Source organism: Falco peregrinus, chromosome 7, assembly GCF_023634155.1.
Source record: "Falco peregrinus isolate bFalPer1 chromosome 7, bFalPer1.pri, whole genome shotgun sequence".
NCBI classification, from domain to species: domain Eukaryota; kingdom Metazoa; phylum Chordata; class Aves; order Falconiformes; family Falconidae; genus Falco; species Falco peregrinus.
This window is the reverse complement of record NC_073727.1, coordinates 51,139,432-51,159,377: the sequence shown is the minus strand read 5'-3', so window position 1 is coordinate 51,159,377 and position 19,946 is coordinate 51,139,432. Positions and strand designations below refer to the sequence as shown.

The 19,946-nt window shown below is 35.3% G+C and overlaps 1 protein-coding gene across 10 annotated transcripts in view; it reads right to left on the bottom strand.

Annotated features, from left to right (window-relative positions):
• The window catches only part of QKI (QKI, KH domain containing RNA binding), a 159,285-nt gene that overhangs the window by 113,551 nt on the left and 25,788 nt on the right, over positions 1-19,946 (bottom strand). For all 10 annotated transcript variants that reach the window (XM_055810560.1, XM_055810562.1, XM_055810563.1 and 7 more), the window contains exon 2: positions 8,220-8,362. In XM_055810560.1, coding sequence (XP_055666535.1) covers positions 8,220-8,362 — 143 coding nt within the window. The remainder of the gene's footprint in view (positions 1-8,219; positions 8,363-19,946) is intronic.

Sequence of the window (19,946 nt, the reverse complement as noted above, 5' to 3'; positions counted from 1 at the left end):
AATTCAAACGCTATGACCCCAAAGTTTAATACGTTAGTTTGAACAATATATTATCATCAGTACTTAAGATATATTAACAAGGTAACAATTGGCCATTTCCACTAATCATGATAATAAATTTGAAATGGCAATAGAGTGATAACTATTTCATGCAGCATTCACATTTTTAGATCACTTGTACTTGGCGGGGGAAAAAAAAAATCATCTGAGAAACTGCTGCATATTTAAGACAACTTTAAATCATAATTCAGTTGACAATCTTCCCAGAGCAAGCAGTCCCCTGCATAACTGACAACAGGGCAAAGCTCTCCATGTCCTTCAAGACTACAGATCATAATGTTTGTAACTTCTGGTTTGTAACTTGAATTTTTAGGTTGGTATGTTCTGATGGTTTTATAAACCACATAGCAGAAAGGTATTGATCAAGCCTGTATCAGTCCTCAAAAGAAACAAAGGCTTCTGAAAAGGCATTAATCAACCTAAGCATCTTAAAATTGTTGGATGGATGGATCAAAGTACACAATTAGGACAGGTGCATGAGCCTTCCTGGAAGATGGGGGTACTATGCTATATAAAAGACAACTGAAATGAGTGCAACTACGGTGTAAAAAGGAACTGGCTGCTCATCACCCAGCCTTAGTTTTCTTAAAATACTGAGTGTATATGAAAGAAAAACAACATACACCGTTTCAAAGAAGAGTAGCAAATTTCAAAAGGAATCAGTGCCTTCACAGAATTCAGCTATATTATGCTGCTCTTAATAAGAAAGATTAAAGAAACATAAAAGCTTAGAATTGTAAATTATGCTAAAGTAACAAATTAACCAACTGTGTCCAACTACCGATCTTACTGGATTTAAAAAATAGCAGAGACTAACTGAATAAACTGAGTAGTTCCATACAAAAATGGATGAGTAGCTATTAGCTACACCATCTCAGAATCTCCTACAGAGATATCTGCTGAGGTAGCAGTTGTGTTTTATTCTAAATCCAGCTTCTAAACTAAGGTAAGTAAACAACAATCCCAAAGCTATGGAACAAAACACAGAAGGCAGCACACCTTTTTAAGAAAAACTCGTCCATGTTCTTGCTTAAAAGGCAATTGTATTTTTAATTAATATGCACACACATACCGTCTGCCCACCCACCCCAGGCTTGTGGGCAGTAATAAACAACAGACCTTTTAATACTGAGGACATATAAGCTGATTTTTATCTAAGTGTATGATTTAGGAGAGATACAAGGAAAATATCAGACTGATATTTCTAATGGTACTCAAAAGTACTTTTAATAGCAATTCAGGATGGTGCTTGGTGCCTTATTCTGGTGAAAGAGGGAACAAGCGCAATTAATGAAGACTTGCATTTCACTGATCTACCTATATGAAGTTACAGAACTCATGCTGTCCTCTGACAATAAAGTATTGAATTACTTTTGCAAGGGCAACTCTGTAAGAATTGGCATGTACAAACAGTAATACCTAAACTACAAGGCTTCTAAAAAGGAAGCAATATCTAATATGCCTATCAATCAAAAGCTATCTGACCACTAGATATGGAGCAGGGAGAAGAAAGAAAATTACAGTAAAAAGGAAGACACCATGTTATTATAATTGCCATGTTAATTTTCTGAGGAAATCACAGCACGTCAACATTACAGGTCTCCTTTGTCAACTAATCAGAAGGGGGAAAAACTTTAAAGACCTCTTCATTCTCAATAAAGGGATTTTCTCTCTGTATTTCCTACCTCCTTAAAACACTGTGCTTCTCGGCTACAAACCCCATCCTTCAGGAGTTAACTCCAGCTCTCTGAAGAAAAGGGAAGATCTGTTCTGACTTTGAATAACTGAGTGCATCTACTAGGGATTCTGAAGCCTAAACGGGAATTTGGAAATCCACACATGTATTTTAAACACAGCTCTGCCTTGCTCTATTAAGTATGGTTTTAGCCCTTGCTGATGTATTTCCATGTTTACTGCAGTCCCCAGTCCTACTTTAAGTATACAGGATGTTAATTCAGAAAAAAAACTATCAAGTTCAGCAGGTGTACCCAAGTGTACCTGACCTATTCACAACAGCAAGCAAAAATGTCATGCTGGAGCACTTCCTTCTCTCTGTATAAAACCCTTCTTTACTACAATAAACATTTGTAAGAAGAGACTGAACAACAACAAAAAAAATATTCTACAAATCTCTCTGCCCCACAATTGACCTTTCATTATTTGTAATTGCACGCAACTCTTCTGCACTTGGTCTTGCAAGAGCCACTACAAGAAGTAGAAGTTTTGGTAGAAAACAGTTCAGTGAAAAGAAGCATAGACAAACTGACACAACAGTCATAGTACATGATTACCTGAAACTATGTATCCAATTATTTTTGTAGTTCATGAACTAAAGAAACTTATGCACATAAAGCACGAATTCTAAACCAAGAGGGTATTAAGAAAACAGCTCTGATTAAACAGACTGCCCCTTGAAAGCCTAAGTCTGCAAAGACAACTACAATTGATAGACAAGCCATAATGAAAGGCACCATGCAAGCAAAACCAAGCACGACAGATGTCTACTACGTCTCAACTTGCTCTTGAAAAAGTTCAGTTGGATACGTCCTTTGCAACCTCAAATTTTGTAATTCCCAAAGTTTTAGTAAGATTAGTTTATTTTAACTAAAACTTTAGGTATGTCATTCACAGGAAAACAGGCATCTACAAACTAGCTGTTCAGAGTCATTTCTAGCCTACCATTCTCCTTCAGTACTTGTCTTCCCCATACAAAATCCTCCTCATACACGGTGTATAGAAGGCACCCTAATGTCTAGCACTAACTGTTAATGTCAGATTGGAGGACTCCTATCCTTATGAGTTGGATGTGTATGGTGACTAAACAAGAAAAATAATCCATTGCTTTCTACTGGAAGTGTCATATATATGCTCAACATCACTAGAAGTCTAATCCTATGATGTTAATTTGAAGACATTACTAATACAAGCACCACATGACAAACCTAACAAGTACGTTCAACTTGTGTATCAGTACCAGATGCAACTAATTTCTTCTCCCAGATTTCCAAATTTACTTTGAAAAATATTAGGGGAAACATTGTCCCTAGCTAATGCAAGTGCTATTTACTTCATCTTTACTTGTCTTACCTCCACGCTGCCTTCTTTTTTTATTATTATTTATTTATATACACACAAAACACATATCTGCGAATAGTTAAAGAACAAAATTTGAAAGTAAGAATGAAATGGGAACAAGAATATTAACAGATAAATGACTAGGTTATCACATCAATTACATCCAAAGCTTGAAGAGTTAAATGGGGAAGAATTAACTTTCACAAGGATGAGATACGGACAAAGTTCATCAGTACTGCTGAACTGCTGCGAAACCTGCAAGATTACCATCAGAAAAACCAAAGGACAGGGGGTTTGTTTTGTTTTGGTTTTTAATCTTTTCTAGACTGTCTTCCATCCTTTTGCCTCTGAGGACAAACAGACTCTGGAGATTTGACAGACGTTGCCATAATTTTATTCAGAAACAAGCATGTCATCTTTCAGCAAGGTGCTACCAAAAAAACCCCAAATAGCAAACTTTTTGAGTGTGAACCAGGGCTCAAGAGAAGCTTATCTTTCAAAAGGTGAATCAGACTGTCAGTAGTGGAAAGATATTCAATAAAACATTAGACAGAAAGGGTAAAAAAAGCTGCATATGAGTATTAAGGCACAGCTCAGTTTTATTAGCCTCTTAACAAATGGCACTATTCTCAATGAATCCATTCCCCTACCATTTGCAACCAGTGTATAAAGCCTATCATAAACATATAGAGATCAAAGTCAAAATTAACTTTTTTGCATCCACTACTTCTGCTAGAATGTTTTTCCAAATATCTCATTCAGACTGGAAATCAGAAAATCAAGCTATTCTATTGCTTTCATATATATTCATACTTGTATCAGTAGTTGACTTTTTGCCAATCTACCCTCAACCCTGCTGATACTCTGTAGCCCACGTTTATTTACAAGGGACCAGTCACACTGTCTTTTCCTGTTGCAAGGGTAAACACAGCCAGCCGTTTTAGCCTCCTTCCCTGTTTACCACTAGGGAATGAAGAGCTTCAGTAAAAGAATCAGAACAATAAATAAAGAAGATGTTATCATTTTCCTAATCCATATTAGGGATGCTATTAAACTCTGATATTACCAAATTGAAAAAGGACTTAAACGTTTTGTCAGTAAGTTCCCCATAGTAAAATGAATCCCTCTGTTCATCATTCTGTTGTACTAATTAAACAGTTTTAACTAAAATGGTCAGAAAGTACGTGCAAGCTGTTTATCACTGCTGGCCTTTGAGCTTCAGTATACTCAAAGGACATGCTACTTTAGATGCGATAATTACTGAGTTCTTACATTTTTACTGAAGAGGCACAGAAGAGTTCCAACAGAGAATTTCACATTAATCAGAGCTAACAGGGTACTTATTAATAATAAAGCCATGATTATAATAGAAAAACATTTATTCAGTCCAACATTTGTAGGTACTAATTCCAAAAACTGTTTAAATTGATATCAGACAGGAAGTTTAGTCTCAGCTCTTCAGGGAAATTCAGGAAAATTAATCATTTATCTGAAGCATAAGAAATGCTAAAGACTATTAACTATTCAGCCACAAACAATAGTATACCCTCCATCCTTCTACCTCCTAAAGAGCTCAATAATTTTCCTGACATCTTTTCTCCTTACTTTATTAAACTGATGGAAGATATTTCTCTGTGAATTGTAAACGCCTTCAAACTGTAACACCAAAGACTTAAACGAGGGTACAAAGATTTAACTGGAAAGAGAACACATTTTTAACTGAAGGGCAACTTATAAACAACGAATGGAATTTCATCTTCTGGGTGCCTTCTGCACAATTTCTCTCTCAAACCTCAGAAGCACATACATGGTTCAGAAAAGCTAAGTAGCTCAAATCTCAGTTTTAAAACTAAAAATGTCTATAAAGGTCTAAAGCCTTCCAAGGGTGCTAAAATAATATATACAAATATACACAACTGCATTACTGTAGTTTGTAATGGAAAAAACAAGGGGCCAGAAAACCATCCATACCAACAGTTATGCAAACTATCAGACTGTGATTACATCATGGAAAAATGCTCATTATTATTATTATGACATACAGAAGAAAATTAGTTATTCTTTAGTAAGATTTTTTTGAGTATCTTTCACTTCCCAGTACAGATAAACAGTCAGCAAATCAGCATTTAAAAACTGCAGTTAAACCTTGCATCAAGTATGGTCTTAGAATAAAAATTAAAATAGAAATACTTCATATGCATGCATATAAAAACTAAATTATTAAGAGACTATAGGGAATTTTATATATGTATTTTAGCTTTGCAATCCAATTTTATGTATTTTCCTCTGTGGAGGTACCCAAAGGACAGTCAAACAGTAACATCAAAGTGATTTATGCTATGACAATTTACTATTTCATCTTTTAGACATATATGTCTGTTTAAATATACATATGTAAAACATAAGTTTGTTTCAGCTTGTGGCAGACCATTATTTTTATGCCTCACAATTCAGAATTCTGTGCACAAAGTGGCACTATAGTACTATTCAGTATTCACTACAGTCAACTAATCTATATGCTTAAAGTAAGTAAAAAATATTTACCACAATAAAAATTTATTAGAACATCATAAAAGTTTGTTGATTTTTTTTTCCCTGTTATAAACAGTTTTACATAATCTACATCAGAAAACACTTTCTGGTCACTCTCCTCTGATACTTTTATCCATATTTATGTCTCTAAGATATACAAGATTGTCAGTTGCAAGAGAATGACAGCAATAGAAAGAATTAACTGTATTTATCTGACAAACTCACTCTTAATAGTCTGCACAGCAAGTCTTCCCTGTATCTGATAACAATTAAACCAACTGCTAGATATGAGCAAGAAGTTTCACATAACACTGTGTGACTACAATGAAATTATCTTTACACGTGAAATTAATCTTCACAAGTGAATTTCACAGGTTTAGGTTTGTTTTTTTTAAGACAAGTTGGGATCACTGTACTCCAGACCTTTTGAACATTGTAGTTATTTAAATTCTAATCGCAAAAAAGATCTTACTAAGGGCCTAAATACAAAACCACAAATGTTTTTGTATGTAGTGGTATATTCTAGTTGCCCAACCAATCACTGAGGCTGTGCAGATTCCATTCTGAGTAGCTAGGATCAAATACAGACAACATGTAGACAGGCAGGAGCACACAGAATGCTGGGCTTAGCTCCCCTACAAAGCCTAAACTGCCAAGTACCACCCCAGTGGTAGAAGTTCTACATTTTCTAGCAAACATTTCACATCATCTCACAAGAACCAAATACTTTTTTATTCCAGGTCACGTGTATACAAATCACAAGTCTCTCCAACTTCTGAATTTGTAAATGTTTATTAAAACACCTCAAAGGCATTCTTCTAAAGGCACACAAAGAGCTAGCAGTAGCTAGAGAAATCGCACATCTTAAGTTACACAAGTGCTTTGAAAGTAACTAGAGCCAAACTATTTCCTGCTTATTTACACTATATTTGATAATTAACCAGCAGTGAAGAGCAAAGCTACTACAGCCTTGATTTCTAGAAGAAAAGCTTAATAATAATTACAGGAAATCCAATCCCTTTTTCTTTCTTCTATCTCATGATCCTGGTACAGCAACCATCAAGTTCTGCAACAACTACAACCAATAACTAAGGCAACTCTTTGCAAAGGATGCACTGTCAAGTTATACAACCAGTATTTAAACAACTAAGCTGTTTTAAAAAGCCAATAAGCGATATAACTAAGATACATACAGATATCTAAGCACAGCGAACAACTGCACAGCACAGTTCCTCTCAGAAATCTGTAATTCCAAGGAGTTTCAAAGGAATTACTGGTTTTGGCATGGGGATTTGTATGCATGTACTTATGTGTACATATATGTATATAGATATGCATAGGCATATATTTAATTTAGAAGAAAAATGGAAGGGAAGGGGAGAGAGATGTCCTCACTGGCAATGCAAATTCTTTGAACACGTTTCCTAGTACAGGTATTTTAACCCAAAAGCAACAAATCTTTCACATCTTTTTGAAAACTGAAAAAGTAGAAGAGACATTTGTCTAAATATTCTGTTCTGAATAACAACTTCCACTTAATTTTCATAATAAAGTACGACACAATGATATTTTATTTAGAGGCCTGTATGTTCTATGCAGTATTAAAATAATGAAGCTCAATTTGGAGAGCTTAATCTAATTAATGATAAGAGAAAGGCCACAGAAATACAGAAGTGTTACTTCCTTTATTTGCTGTTCTCTACTTTCTTCCACTTTACACAATTTCATGTGCAAATGCCTCACTTTGGACCCTGCACTCCTCCATTACAACAGCACCTCTGATTTCTATTAGGGAAGAATAACAAAACATCTTATTTTGACAATGATCTTATTTTGTCATTGGAAACAGCTGGGGCATATTTTGACAGGGCTATTTTTCCCCAGTTGTTTTAAGAAACCAGACACAGGAGTTCTAAATAGTTCCTCTAATTAAATGAAACCATTCTCCCTCAAAAAGGTAGGTGTACAATAGAACAGAACACCCAACGGAGAAGGTAACGTTGGGATGCAAGCAAGAGCGCTGAGCTTTCCTTAAGGTGGGTGGAAGGGGGCAGGGAAGGGAGGTGTGTGTGGCAGGAACCAACCCCAAGATAAACATATTGCTGTATGTAACAGAACAAGTGTCATGGCTTAACCTCATTACACAGGTATGTGACAAACAGTAATTGAGATAAAGTGCAGTCTCCAGGTCTCTAAATGGTCTCTAGGGGTTCTCCAACGAACTTTTAGATGAAAAAACACTGTCCCAAGAGCTACATTCCCTCATAAAACTCACTATAGTGTCTCAGGACTGACAGTACTGAATGAAGAAGAAAATTCTGGTGTTAAATCTACAGCCTTATAATCCATAATATTTTCGTATTTAACACAACCTTCTTCCACTTATACTCACTACAAAATCAAACCACCAAGTGGAAAATACACTGCTTCCCTAAGCAGTATCTTGTCAAAAGCAATTCACTGTGATCCAAGGGTAGCATCACATGAAATTTACATTTAAAGACGACCACAAGGATCAAAAAATAATTTAGGGACTAAAAAGATATACTTACATCTGGATATTCTTTTACAGGCACATATAGTTTCTCTTGTAACTGTACAATAGGTCCCACAGCATCTGGTAATTCTGCACTTCTCTTCTCCGTACTACCATTTAATGTGTCGTTATACATGTCTTTCCGTACTCTGCTAATTTCTGTGGGGGGAAAAACGTATATTAGGTATTAAATACAGTAACAGATTATAATCTAGCATGATAGTCTTCTCTTTCTAATCTTTCCCAAATCTTAATGCCATTTTCTTCCTCTCTTCATAACTATCATGGTAACGTGAAAGAAAAATCTACTCTGGTTTCACCTTTTTTTTTTTTTTTTTGTTTTAAACTGCAGCACCCATCTTCAAATGTTTTCTTCATGTGTGCAAGTTTATGGAATTCAGCTACTGAAGTAAAAGTTATGTGCAGCCCCTTAGAACACTTACAAGATTGCTCACATCATTAAAAAGTATATAAAAAGTTATTTTACATATTTTTAATAATAAAGCACTTTGAAAGCAAAACAAAACAAAACCTAACAAAACAAAACTACATCTATACACTACTATTTGCTAGTTATGAAGTTAACCATAGCATTTGGAAATGAAATGCTGTATCTTTCAGCAATGAGAAAACTGTCAACTCAAGGATGCAGTTACTGAGCACACAATGTGAAAACAAACTAGTAAATATTGTTCTACTGACTACCCCCAGTGAGATAGCAAAAGAATTAAGACAAGTATGGTATCAGAGACCTGGGCAACCTCTGTATACACACAGAAGTCCTACTACTTCATTGCAAAATAATGAAGAATCCCTCGACAGAACCAGGGAATGTTACAAGTACTGATTTTACCAATTACATCTGTATTACCCACCCCTCGAGGTATTTACTTGCAAGATATAGTTGACTAGTTATGAACACGGTGGTTAAAAATGGATCATTTCATTCAAATCCAAGCTAGTTTCACTAAACTGTAACAATCTGAGAAAGGACACAAAACTTTCTTTTAGTTAACTACAAAACATACCATTTCTAAAACTGTTAAACTGGTATTTAAATTGCTGCTGTAAGAATAAAAAAAAAAAGTCATTATTTCGTAACTTACAGAACTCCCAGTAGTATAAAATTTTCCCAATGAGTTTATTCCAATATCACTAAAGAATTTTTTAAAATTAATTTATTATCAAATTCCAAACTGAAAATTAACATTTAAACCGGCATTGTTCCCAAAGCATGAAAACTTATGATAGCGTGGGCTATAAAGATGAAACAGGTACCAATAATTCCAGTCTTTTACCTGGAATTGCTACAACTGCTTTCAAAATCTTCAGAATTAAAATGAAACTGAAAACAGAAATTTTATTATTTCATCTGACCACAGGAAGCCACAGAAACAAGAAGTCACTTGAAACTCGATCAGCAGACAAGACATTAAGATAACCTCTGTTTCATAATCAACACTTGAAAAACCAGGGGTGAGAGGGAGAGCATCAGAATCAAGTCTCTGAAACGCAACAGACCTAACTTTGAATTAATTCAGGCTAACTCAGTTCAAACAAACTTACTGTGCATATTCAAGGACAAGTCATCTCTCCACTGGAAAGTGACATAATCATGTATACTATATAATGACTGAGTGGTTAACACCTGTTTAGAATGGAGAACACAAATTTCATCATCATATAATCATAGCTCAAGGAAAAAATCCACAGCTGCTTCTACACTGACAATTTTGGCAACAGGCATAAAACCCTCTGAACTAAAAGCAGTATTTATACTGGCTTCAGTATATAAAGAAATTCTTTAGCACATCTCTTTGAACAAATATTATTATCTCTTGGCAGACTTTGTTTCCTTTTCATTCTCTTCAGATTTTCCATTAACTTACACTACACTAAAACAAGCTAGGCAGTCTGCCGAAGTACTGAAGCATAAGTAGCAACATGGTCATTTTTATTTATATTTGGCAGCTACAGAGTAGTCGCACTGAAAATTTCATTTTAAATTGTATCTTTCATGTAGAATATAATCACTAACATTAGATATCCTAGTTTTCACAGGTGAGAAAGAACACTTATTTTAATCTTTCCCTCGCAAATGCTCGTACATCATATTCATGACACTCTAGAGCGAAACATTCAGAACACGCACAGATAGCATGATAAGCTGACTTGAGGACTACCACCGAATTCTGGCTTGTGTGAAACAAGTCATCTATCATGCTTTGAATGCTATATGGAACGAAGACACCTACCAACCCACAATTTTCTACTCCACTACAGGATCAGACACCTGAAATTTTGTTTTCTTTGCATATGTAGGTTCTTATCTTCTCACTTTACATTCAAGCCACTGGTAACACTGACAAACATCAGGACAGGGATAGTCAGCTACATCAACTCAACATTACCATCAGCTCCCTGAGTGCTACTCTTTCTGTTGCCTCTTGGCATTTTATCTTCTCTCTTGCCTTAGACACTTTCTCTAAGACCTCAGAAGAAACACTCAGAAGCAGCAGGTGAAGTAAAAACCATATATTCCCAGGTTTTCTTTAACTACTGATGAGGTCTCCCAACTCCCTTTCTCTATAACACACTGTCTAGGAGCCTCTCTTTTCACTTGTCTTGTATTTGGCAGAACCAAAGGACTACTGTTTAAATTCTAAAATAAGTGGATCAAGTCTCCAGTTCACCCATTCTCTCTCACCTCTAACTATGGATAGAGCACAACCTATCTACCTTCCCAAATTGCTAAGTTAGCCCAGCCAACCACAAGCATTATCTGAAATACACAAATTTAAGTAATTTATCTCCTTAATATGCATCCTGGCGTTTTCCAGATTCTGCTGAAACTTTTTATGCATTTTCAAGATACTTTTTTCCTTTATGACCAACAGCAGTTTTCTCAGATACCTGCATCTTGTTTAATCATACCTCTTGTGTCTCAACAAGAGTACATACAGAAGTAATTTTGATAACAATTTATTTTTACTGTCTCCATTAAATCAAATTCAATTTCTAGCCTCTTGAGTATCTCGCAACTTTGCCACTCAATTTAAGCAGTTACATACATCTATAGAACTACCTGCTACTGCGTTTCCAACACCTCCATCAAGAATCTATGTGAAGTGCAGTAGAATTCCAGAAAGCCTCACCAGCATGTTAGAAAAGCTGAAAGCTCTACTCTCCTTTAACCTCGCCAGCCATTTTATTCCATTCTGAAATACTTAGAAATACTTAAAAATCTGAGGACAGGAGAGATACAAAAGTAGGGAGGTCACATCCTCAAAGCACACCTTTTTAATTTTTAACCATTAAACCCACACATCATTAAGAGGAACTCAAGTAAATGGCCTTTTATATGCATTTATTTCACATAATTCCTTACACACAAGGGAGCAGTTTTCTTGTCTTCCCTCCCCAAAAGCTTCTTTGGCATGTCTCATGAAATCACACTTCCCAAGTTCATTTGCAAGGCTTTAGCTCCTCCACATTTACAGTTCTTTACAAATTCTTCCACCATGATATCTCACAGGAAGCCAACTGATTTAAAAATAAGGAAAATTCTACTTTCAGAGCAAACATCTAAGCACAATTCTAACTACTTTATCTCTGTCTTAACACCACAGTGGTAATTATGTTGCATAACGCTCTAGGGATTTAAAAGAGAATTAATAAGGAGAGATACTTAATTATAATAGTAGATATGGCTAAAAAAAGCATACAGCAGCTTCACCATACCTCTAAAACCTGTGAGCTCTGCCAAGGCAGTAATAGGGCTCCCTCTGAAAAGATCTAAGTACCCATCTCTACTATAAGTAGAAGCAGAATCTCTTATAAGAGTTTAAAAATCCACATTATTCACCTTTAGCAATACTCTGGTTTGTATGTTGCAAGTAATACATTTAGCAGTAAATGACAAATTTGTCTTGCTCACAGCAGGGTAGTGAAGGAATAGGCTCAAAAAAAAAAAAAGTAAAAAGACAAGCTGGTTTCAATATAATTATCTTGTTCCACTTTAATACAGCATGACATAGTCACCTATGGTGGCAATGACATGCATTCTGGTCCAGGAGAATGTTCTCCTTCCTCTGCCCCTGAAAACTACGCAAGTAATGTAATCTTTTGTTTCCTTCATCTACAGATATTATTTTTTAATCTCTCTAACACCTTTCTAAGATAGATCTGAAGCAGGGCACACTGTTTATACTGACTACATTTGCCTACAGAGATGTACTTTCTTGATTTCTTCCTGACACATAACGATAAAGTATTCTTCCCTCTTGAGCACATGAAAGACTGTTCAGATGAATGTCTGTCATCACATTAAAAACCACCAAGAAGTTAGTACTTTTCAGCTGTCAATTATCATTCTCTTAGAGGAAGTAAGACTCTGCACATGTGTTTAAGACTGTTGGATTGCAACATAAAATGGGTTTACATAAACCACTCGGCAAGCATATTCAACCTAGGAAATCACTGAAAGGGTGCAAATTCTTCCTCTCCCATCACTTTCAGAGTTGCAAATCACCCTCATCCCCAATGCCCACTGCTTTACAGTTTCTTATCATGAATACTTCTTCTAAATTATAAAGCTTTATCTTTCAAAAGAAGAGCAGACTTGGACACCAGTTTTAAACCAGTATGTTCCTCACTGCAGTTTAAACAAGAACTAAGAATTTGAAGAACTGAAACAAATAATCCGATGTTAACAATTTGCTCCAGTTTAGCTACAACTATTTAAACAGAGCTAAACTGATGCCACTCTCAGTCTGTGCTCCTTTCCTAAGTCTAACAAGTTAGGCCATCAACGCACACAGAATTTAGTTCTTCAAACTGAAAAGAAGTAAGATGTGTTTACCTGCCACAGAAGAGCCACTTCTCTATCATTCTTGATTTTTACAATACACAGCAGATGCGGATGGAACAAACCAACAGCCACAATCAGCAAGAGATTTGGAATGAATCAAAACAGTAACCATCTTAACACCAGTCAGCATGCTTCCTTAAGGAAGCAAAGCCCCACACACTCAAAGATTCTCAATCACAAGCTAGTTTTGATATGAAAAAAAAAAAAATTATGAGCAAATTTTTTAAAGTTAAATTTTTAAGAGATAAAGTAAGAAAAACAGCTATGTTCATATCACTACAATTCTACACAGTGGTCGGATCTCAGTGGTGCATAGAATATTCAGTTTCAGTTTTCTACTTTCTCACAGGAATCAAGTTATACCCAAAACAACGACTACCTTTTTTTTTTTTTTTTTTTTTTTTACAGAGAGAATAATTACCTATTTTGACAGGCAGAGTTAATTCTTACAATAGATTTGTTTCTTATGGACTATGGCACTAAAAAGTGTAAACAGTGCCCTCAGTATTTCCATATTAACTTTTCTGTGAAAAGCGAAAAATTCTGATATCTATCAGAGATGACTTTAGTAAGTCCACCCATATTCATATTTAGTAAAGTCCACTCATATTCATATCAGCACACATTAAAGCTGAGGGGGTAGGTGGGGAAAACAACAGATTCCAGTCCCTTTTAATGTTTGGGGGTTTTTTTAAGTGTAAAATGCAACAAAATATGTGCAAAAAGTTAATATGTTTATAAAATATTTTTACTGCATGCAACTGCTGCTAGACCATTAATTTAGGAATTTAAGAGGCACTTTTAAGGAATACATTTGTTCCAATTCTTTTGCAATCAGATAGGTCCCCGAACTAGGAAATTAAGGTTACAAACATTCTAACATGCAGACATACAATTACTACTTTGGAGAATCGAATTCCACTGAATGTGGATCCAGGGTTTATCCAGGTAGACAATCCATTCTATGTCCCATTAAAGCATTAACCATCAATTAGACAATGGCAACTAGATACCAGTTCATCTTATATTATACAGTGTTTTCCTCAAACAGCATCCAATAATATTGTAAACAAAGCACCTGAAAAATGTAATTAAGAATGGAGAAAAAAAGCAGAAAAAGTATATAAACGTATTATTCTGCTCTTATTGAAGAATGTCTAAAAGACCGGTGGATTATAACATCTCTTGAAAGCATTCTGAAGGCTAATACAGTGTGCTCAAACTACAAGATGAGAAGTGTGCTGACACTCACCCCCTGCTCAAAAAGAACTTTGTTGACCCAACCTGTACCAAATTTGAATACAACCTTTATTATGAAAAGTTAAAACAAGAACCAAAACAATGTGACATCACCCTGTTTATGCACTAAATTGATCAGCATTTTCTCTCAAAAGAAATGAAAAAGAATCCATACGTTCTGGACACCGCCACTGAGAATATGGAGTACAAGTCATGTAGCAGTGTCTCTGAAAAAAAAGTGTTTGCATTTCAAATTTCAATTCATCTTTTAATGCATTGGAAAAACCTCTAGTTTCTTCTCCTTTGTTCCTCTGAACCCAATCTAGCAGTACACTTTCGATGATTAAACTGTCAGTCCAATGATAAGTGGGCAGCACTTTCAGCAATTTGTCAGCACTCTCAGTATCAAAATTCAGTCATTTCTTTTGCAACAGCAGCCCGCAAAACTCCTTCTGTTGTGGGCAGTTGTAAGGTTTGCATCAAACTGAGTTCAAAACCAAATACAGCACACTCATCTGTTCTCTTTGTGTAAATGTCAACACAAAGCTTTTAAGTGCTTTATTATTGGTGGAGCATTGCAACTCGTGTTTTCTACTCTAGCAGCTCTACTATGCTTACTTGGCAAAGAAATAGTTGGTTTTATTCATCACAATTCTAAGTCTTCAAAGTTAACACCACTGCTGTTTGCTACTAATGCTGATGCAGCAGAAATAACAACACTAGCAAAAAATCAAGTCATTGTTAATATTGTGCCACAAGGACCTGTACCTCACATGCATCATCAGTGTACAGACTAAAATGTTGGCAAGCACTTATTCTACCCACCCCCTGCTATTAATCAGTGAAATGCCTGAGCATCAGGCAAACAAGATCCTTCTTTCAGAAACCAGAGTTAAAAAAAAAGAAAAAAAAAAAGAAAAAAAAAGAAAATCAGACAAAAATGATCCAGCATCAAAGCTGATAAAAAAGTCCACTTCTAACAAATTTTCATACATCAGCAGTTTTGGTTTAGAGCATGACATTGTACTGACAAAATTAACTTGCAGATTTAAAACTGCCATGCATTTGTTTCAACTTACTAAAACTTGCATTTATGTAATTTAATACAGTGGTACGTCAGAACAGCCAGAACAGGCCTGATCAAAAGTCCATCAACCCTGCATTACCTCTGACAGTGGCAGTCTGCTTTCAGTTACGAAAAATAATATAAAGATTAAACAATCTCCTCATTTTTTTGGTAAACTCAAAAAGCTGTACATTTGAGATTAAGTCCTGTATCTCCCATATCCCAGTACTATGCTCCAAAACACCTAAGAAATTTAAAAATCTTTACCTTAAAAAACAGTTTAGTAGCTCCTAAGAGGACAGCTGAACAAGCCTTTCAACAGTCTACTTGGTACCTTCAGCTAACATCATCTAGCAACTGATATGCTGTCCTTGTAAAACCAAAAACTTCTTAAGGTAATTAGCCAACAAAGAGAACACAGTACAATCAATCTAAACTTTTAAAGAGTTAAAGAAAACTGTTTTAAAAGTCAACATTAAAAAAAAAAAAAATCAGGAAAATTAATCCAGAATAATCATTTAAGTCTCAGCATTAGATAAAGGATATACAGTAACTCAGTTAAAGTAAATGAGCATAAACTGCTCTACTTAATACAAAGTTTCCTTATAACATGGGCTAGAATAACAGTGTCAAACTCTTCAAAGCATTTTCCACTAGTAAAGTACATCAGCACAGCACAATCTGTTGAACAGATTTGGTGGCTCACATCCATATGAAGCTTAATTATTACACTTAAAATCTTCTACTCCAGCTTTCTTTAGCAGCAAGTTGCCCCCAAATACTTTGTTACAAGTAGCACAGTTATTTTTGTTTGTTTTTTCAATACCCAGTAGCATGAATCAAACATTTGGCCTAAATGACTCGATACTTTGATGCAGGAGAATCGGCAGCAACAAAATTCTGTATGAACTACTAATCAGAATCAGACAGATGAAAAAGGGGCCCTCAATTCTACGAGATTTAAATGACATGACTTGTTGCTATTTAAAAACATCAGCTTAATATCAGCTCAGACAGAACTTCCCCGGTTTTAGTTCCTCAGGTGCATATTTTCTGAACAAAAATCTTTTACCTCAGTTTACTGCCCATTTTTTAAATTGCTTTTCGTGAACAATGCAGACTAACAGGTCTGCAATTGACAGTCTTTACCCAGACACTCTTCCACACTCCTTACGTTTAAAACCATCCATTCACGAGTCAACTGCTGTCCAATTTCTACAGGTATCTTCAGCATATGAAATAAATTGTATTTATATTGAACAACTATGAAATCATTTAATGGAAAGCTCTCCAGTTAAAGCCAGAAGGACATTCTCTCAGAAAGTACAGTGAGCACTTCAGAAAACAGCAGCCTAACTCATGACAGAATCCCCTCAGCATCAGCACCCTATGCTATCCTGCCAGTACGTGCAAGGAATGCCTAAAAGTAAAAGGCAAGATGCAATTTTATGACATTTAAAACAAATTTAAACAAATTCCTGGTTGAGGCCCTCCAAAATAATCAGTTGTGAAGTTCAGTGAAGAATTAATTCTCATGGAGTTATCCATATTTCATGTTTGTTTGTCCTTGAAACAGAGAAAAATCAGATAGTGAAAACTACTAAAAAAAACCTTCTTGAAAGAACTAAATAACCACACCATTCTATTCTTTCCTGTTTTCCAAGGGTGCATCTTAATGAATTACTGAAAGTAAAATCTCACTCTGAATTGTTAATGCTGCACCCTTGGAAAAGTAATGACCTCATCATTTACAACGAATCCGTAAAGTACATGCAGGTGTCTTCTCAACCTTTTGGAAACCATCCACAACCATCCTCCACAGTTAGCAATTACTAGAAAACATTCCATTGGTTAATGCTCTCTTGATCTTTTGTATAGAAGGAGTGAGGGCATTTTTTTTACTTCCATGATTGCCCAAAAATAAACTATTCACTAACACAGCAATGTTCTGGAGGACTTCTCCCTGTTTTACTGATTGTTTTAACACCAAAGTAAATTTTGCACATCTTCCAAATACAAAGGCATTCCAAGGGAACACAAAACTTTGTGGCTAATATAAAGTATTTCAAAAATTGTTGGTAAGTGAAGATGCATATCTGTATGTCCTATCAGTTTTTCACATAGCTTTGTATCAGTCTTTTCCTTGTCCTAAAACTAAATCCTTTAGAGTATATGCATACAGTGATCACCTGATATATTAAAAAAAGCTAGAAATCTGGACCATACATACATAGTCAGTGAGTTAAAGCAAGGGAAAAAATTCATCAGCCTTAGCTGATTACTCATGAAGAACTAACATTATATATTCTTTATTAAAAAACATACACTATACCACTATTGAGATGCTGAGGAAGATTAATTATAATCATAAAAAACTGGACTTTGGCACTAAGTTTTTGTACCTGTGACACCTAAAATCTGTGATCATTAGTTATCAACCAAGCAATTTATCTAATACTGCAAGATATGAAACACCAAAAACTGATAAAGCAAACATCTAATCATAAGCAAATTACTTGAAGTGAACACCTCCAATTATAACCTGCTAGCATATCAAAACAAAGCTATTCCAGTATTTGTAAAAGCAATGTCTCTACATACACAAAGTACTATTCCATAAGAGGCTGACCTGAGGTTTTCATCACTTCAACTGGAATCTAATCCATTTGAATAGGACCAACTAGTTCCCTTCATTCCCATTCCCAATTTTATTTTTTTTTAAACTGATCGTGTACAACAGTAACACGATCCCACTTTCAAACACACCGCTCCTTATCACCTGGTACTGTTTACATGCTGCCCTGCCCTGGCTCTGTCAGCATTTTATTCACTGCACTGTAAGATAAAGTAACATTTTTTTGGTTGACAATTACCAGCACCAACAAGCTAGTAATCTACCACATTATATACATCAACTATTGCTCTGCTGTGACTTTCAATACATCATCAAGATTCAGTGTGCAACTTCAAACTAGAGACTTCCCAGAGGCATGCAGTACATAAACAAAATTTCTACTTAATCAGAATCACTACTTAACCAAATACATGAGCAACACTGTAACTTACAAAGTTTGGTAACACAGCTGGCCAAACTACAGCCCCAAATTAAGTACTACTCATCTGTGTTAAAAGATTATACATGTCCAACATATCTTTTAGCTTATATTTATTAAGTTACAAAGCTTAAGTAGCACAGACATCAATTTTTAATATAGCAGTAGTCAAGTACTCCTGCATGTGATAAACAGATTTATCCATTACATTGTTGATGAACCAACATACAAAGTTTGTTTATATTTGGCTTTAGTCAGCAGAGAAGACTTCAAAGGTGATGGCCATCAAATCAAGTTCTAAACCTTGAACAAACATAAGTACAACAAATCTCATTTAAGCTTAGATTTCAAAACAGGTGACTTTGATAAAGTAATGGAACCTGTTTGCAAAATCATCTGAACAGAAGAGGTCAAAGACGAGTGCTAGAAAAACTGGAAGTTCTCGAGTTGCAAGTAAATAACCATACATGTACTCATGCAGGAAAAGGCTCCAAAATTTAGTTCAAGAATAAATATCCCAGCCAGACACATTAGTCCATCTGTATTACTATGTCAAATTTCAGAAATTAAGAACTTAAATATGCATGGATGTCTGTAAAGCATACTACAAGTTTACCAATTGTGCTAGGCTAACATAGTAACTATGGGACTGTTAAAGAAAACAGAGCAGTGCTGAGTTTCCCATGCAACACTGCATGGAATTTAACTAAATAAATGGTAATTCTTAGAAAAGGTCTTCAAGGTATAAGCTAAAACAAAGTGACAACAGCTGTGCTAAAAGTAGAACTAATTTAAAGGAGGTTGACCAAAGGTAATGGAAAACCTCATAAAGAGTGAATTGAATAATCTCTAAAAATGAATTAGTGAAAGTAGAATCTCACTCTGAATTGTTAATGCTGCAAAACTAGGAGGTTGCCCACCACCCCACCCCCCAATGAAGAATGTTCTGGTTGACATTGACAGGTCGCAAAATCCATTATCAGTCTACACACTGACCAGGAGGGACCAAGCAGTGACAAGGGTGAAGAGCAAATACCTTAATTGATGTAGCTCTGTATGGTATTTTCAACAAAGAATGGAAGGGAAACATCTGCTGTTTAACTTGCCACAAATAAGTGTATGAGTAAAAAAAACTTTATGAATTTGAGACATACGATATTGGAAGAACCCAACACACCAAATTATGGTTTTAGTGGGCAAAAATTATTAAATCCTAACATGATCTGTTCTCAGATAAGATAAATGATGCATAGCTTGGGATAGGAACTCCTTACAAGACTGTCTTTAAGTTACAATGAATTAAATAGGTCACACCACGAAGAAAATAATTCTGTATGCAAATGGTTGATCAAACTGTTGTATGACCCACACTTAATCATATGCACAGTAAGATTAAGTTTTTTATTTCAAGCAGCAGCATTAAAAAGAATTCATTAAGAACACAACATGTACTAATAAGTACAGTTTTACCTTACTGTAAATTGCAATCTATAAGCACAATCAATGACAGAAATT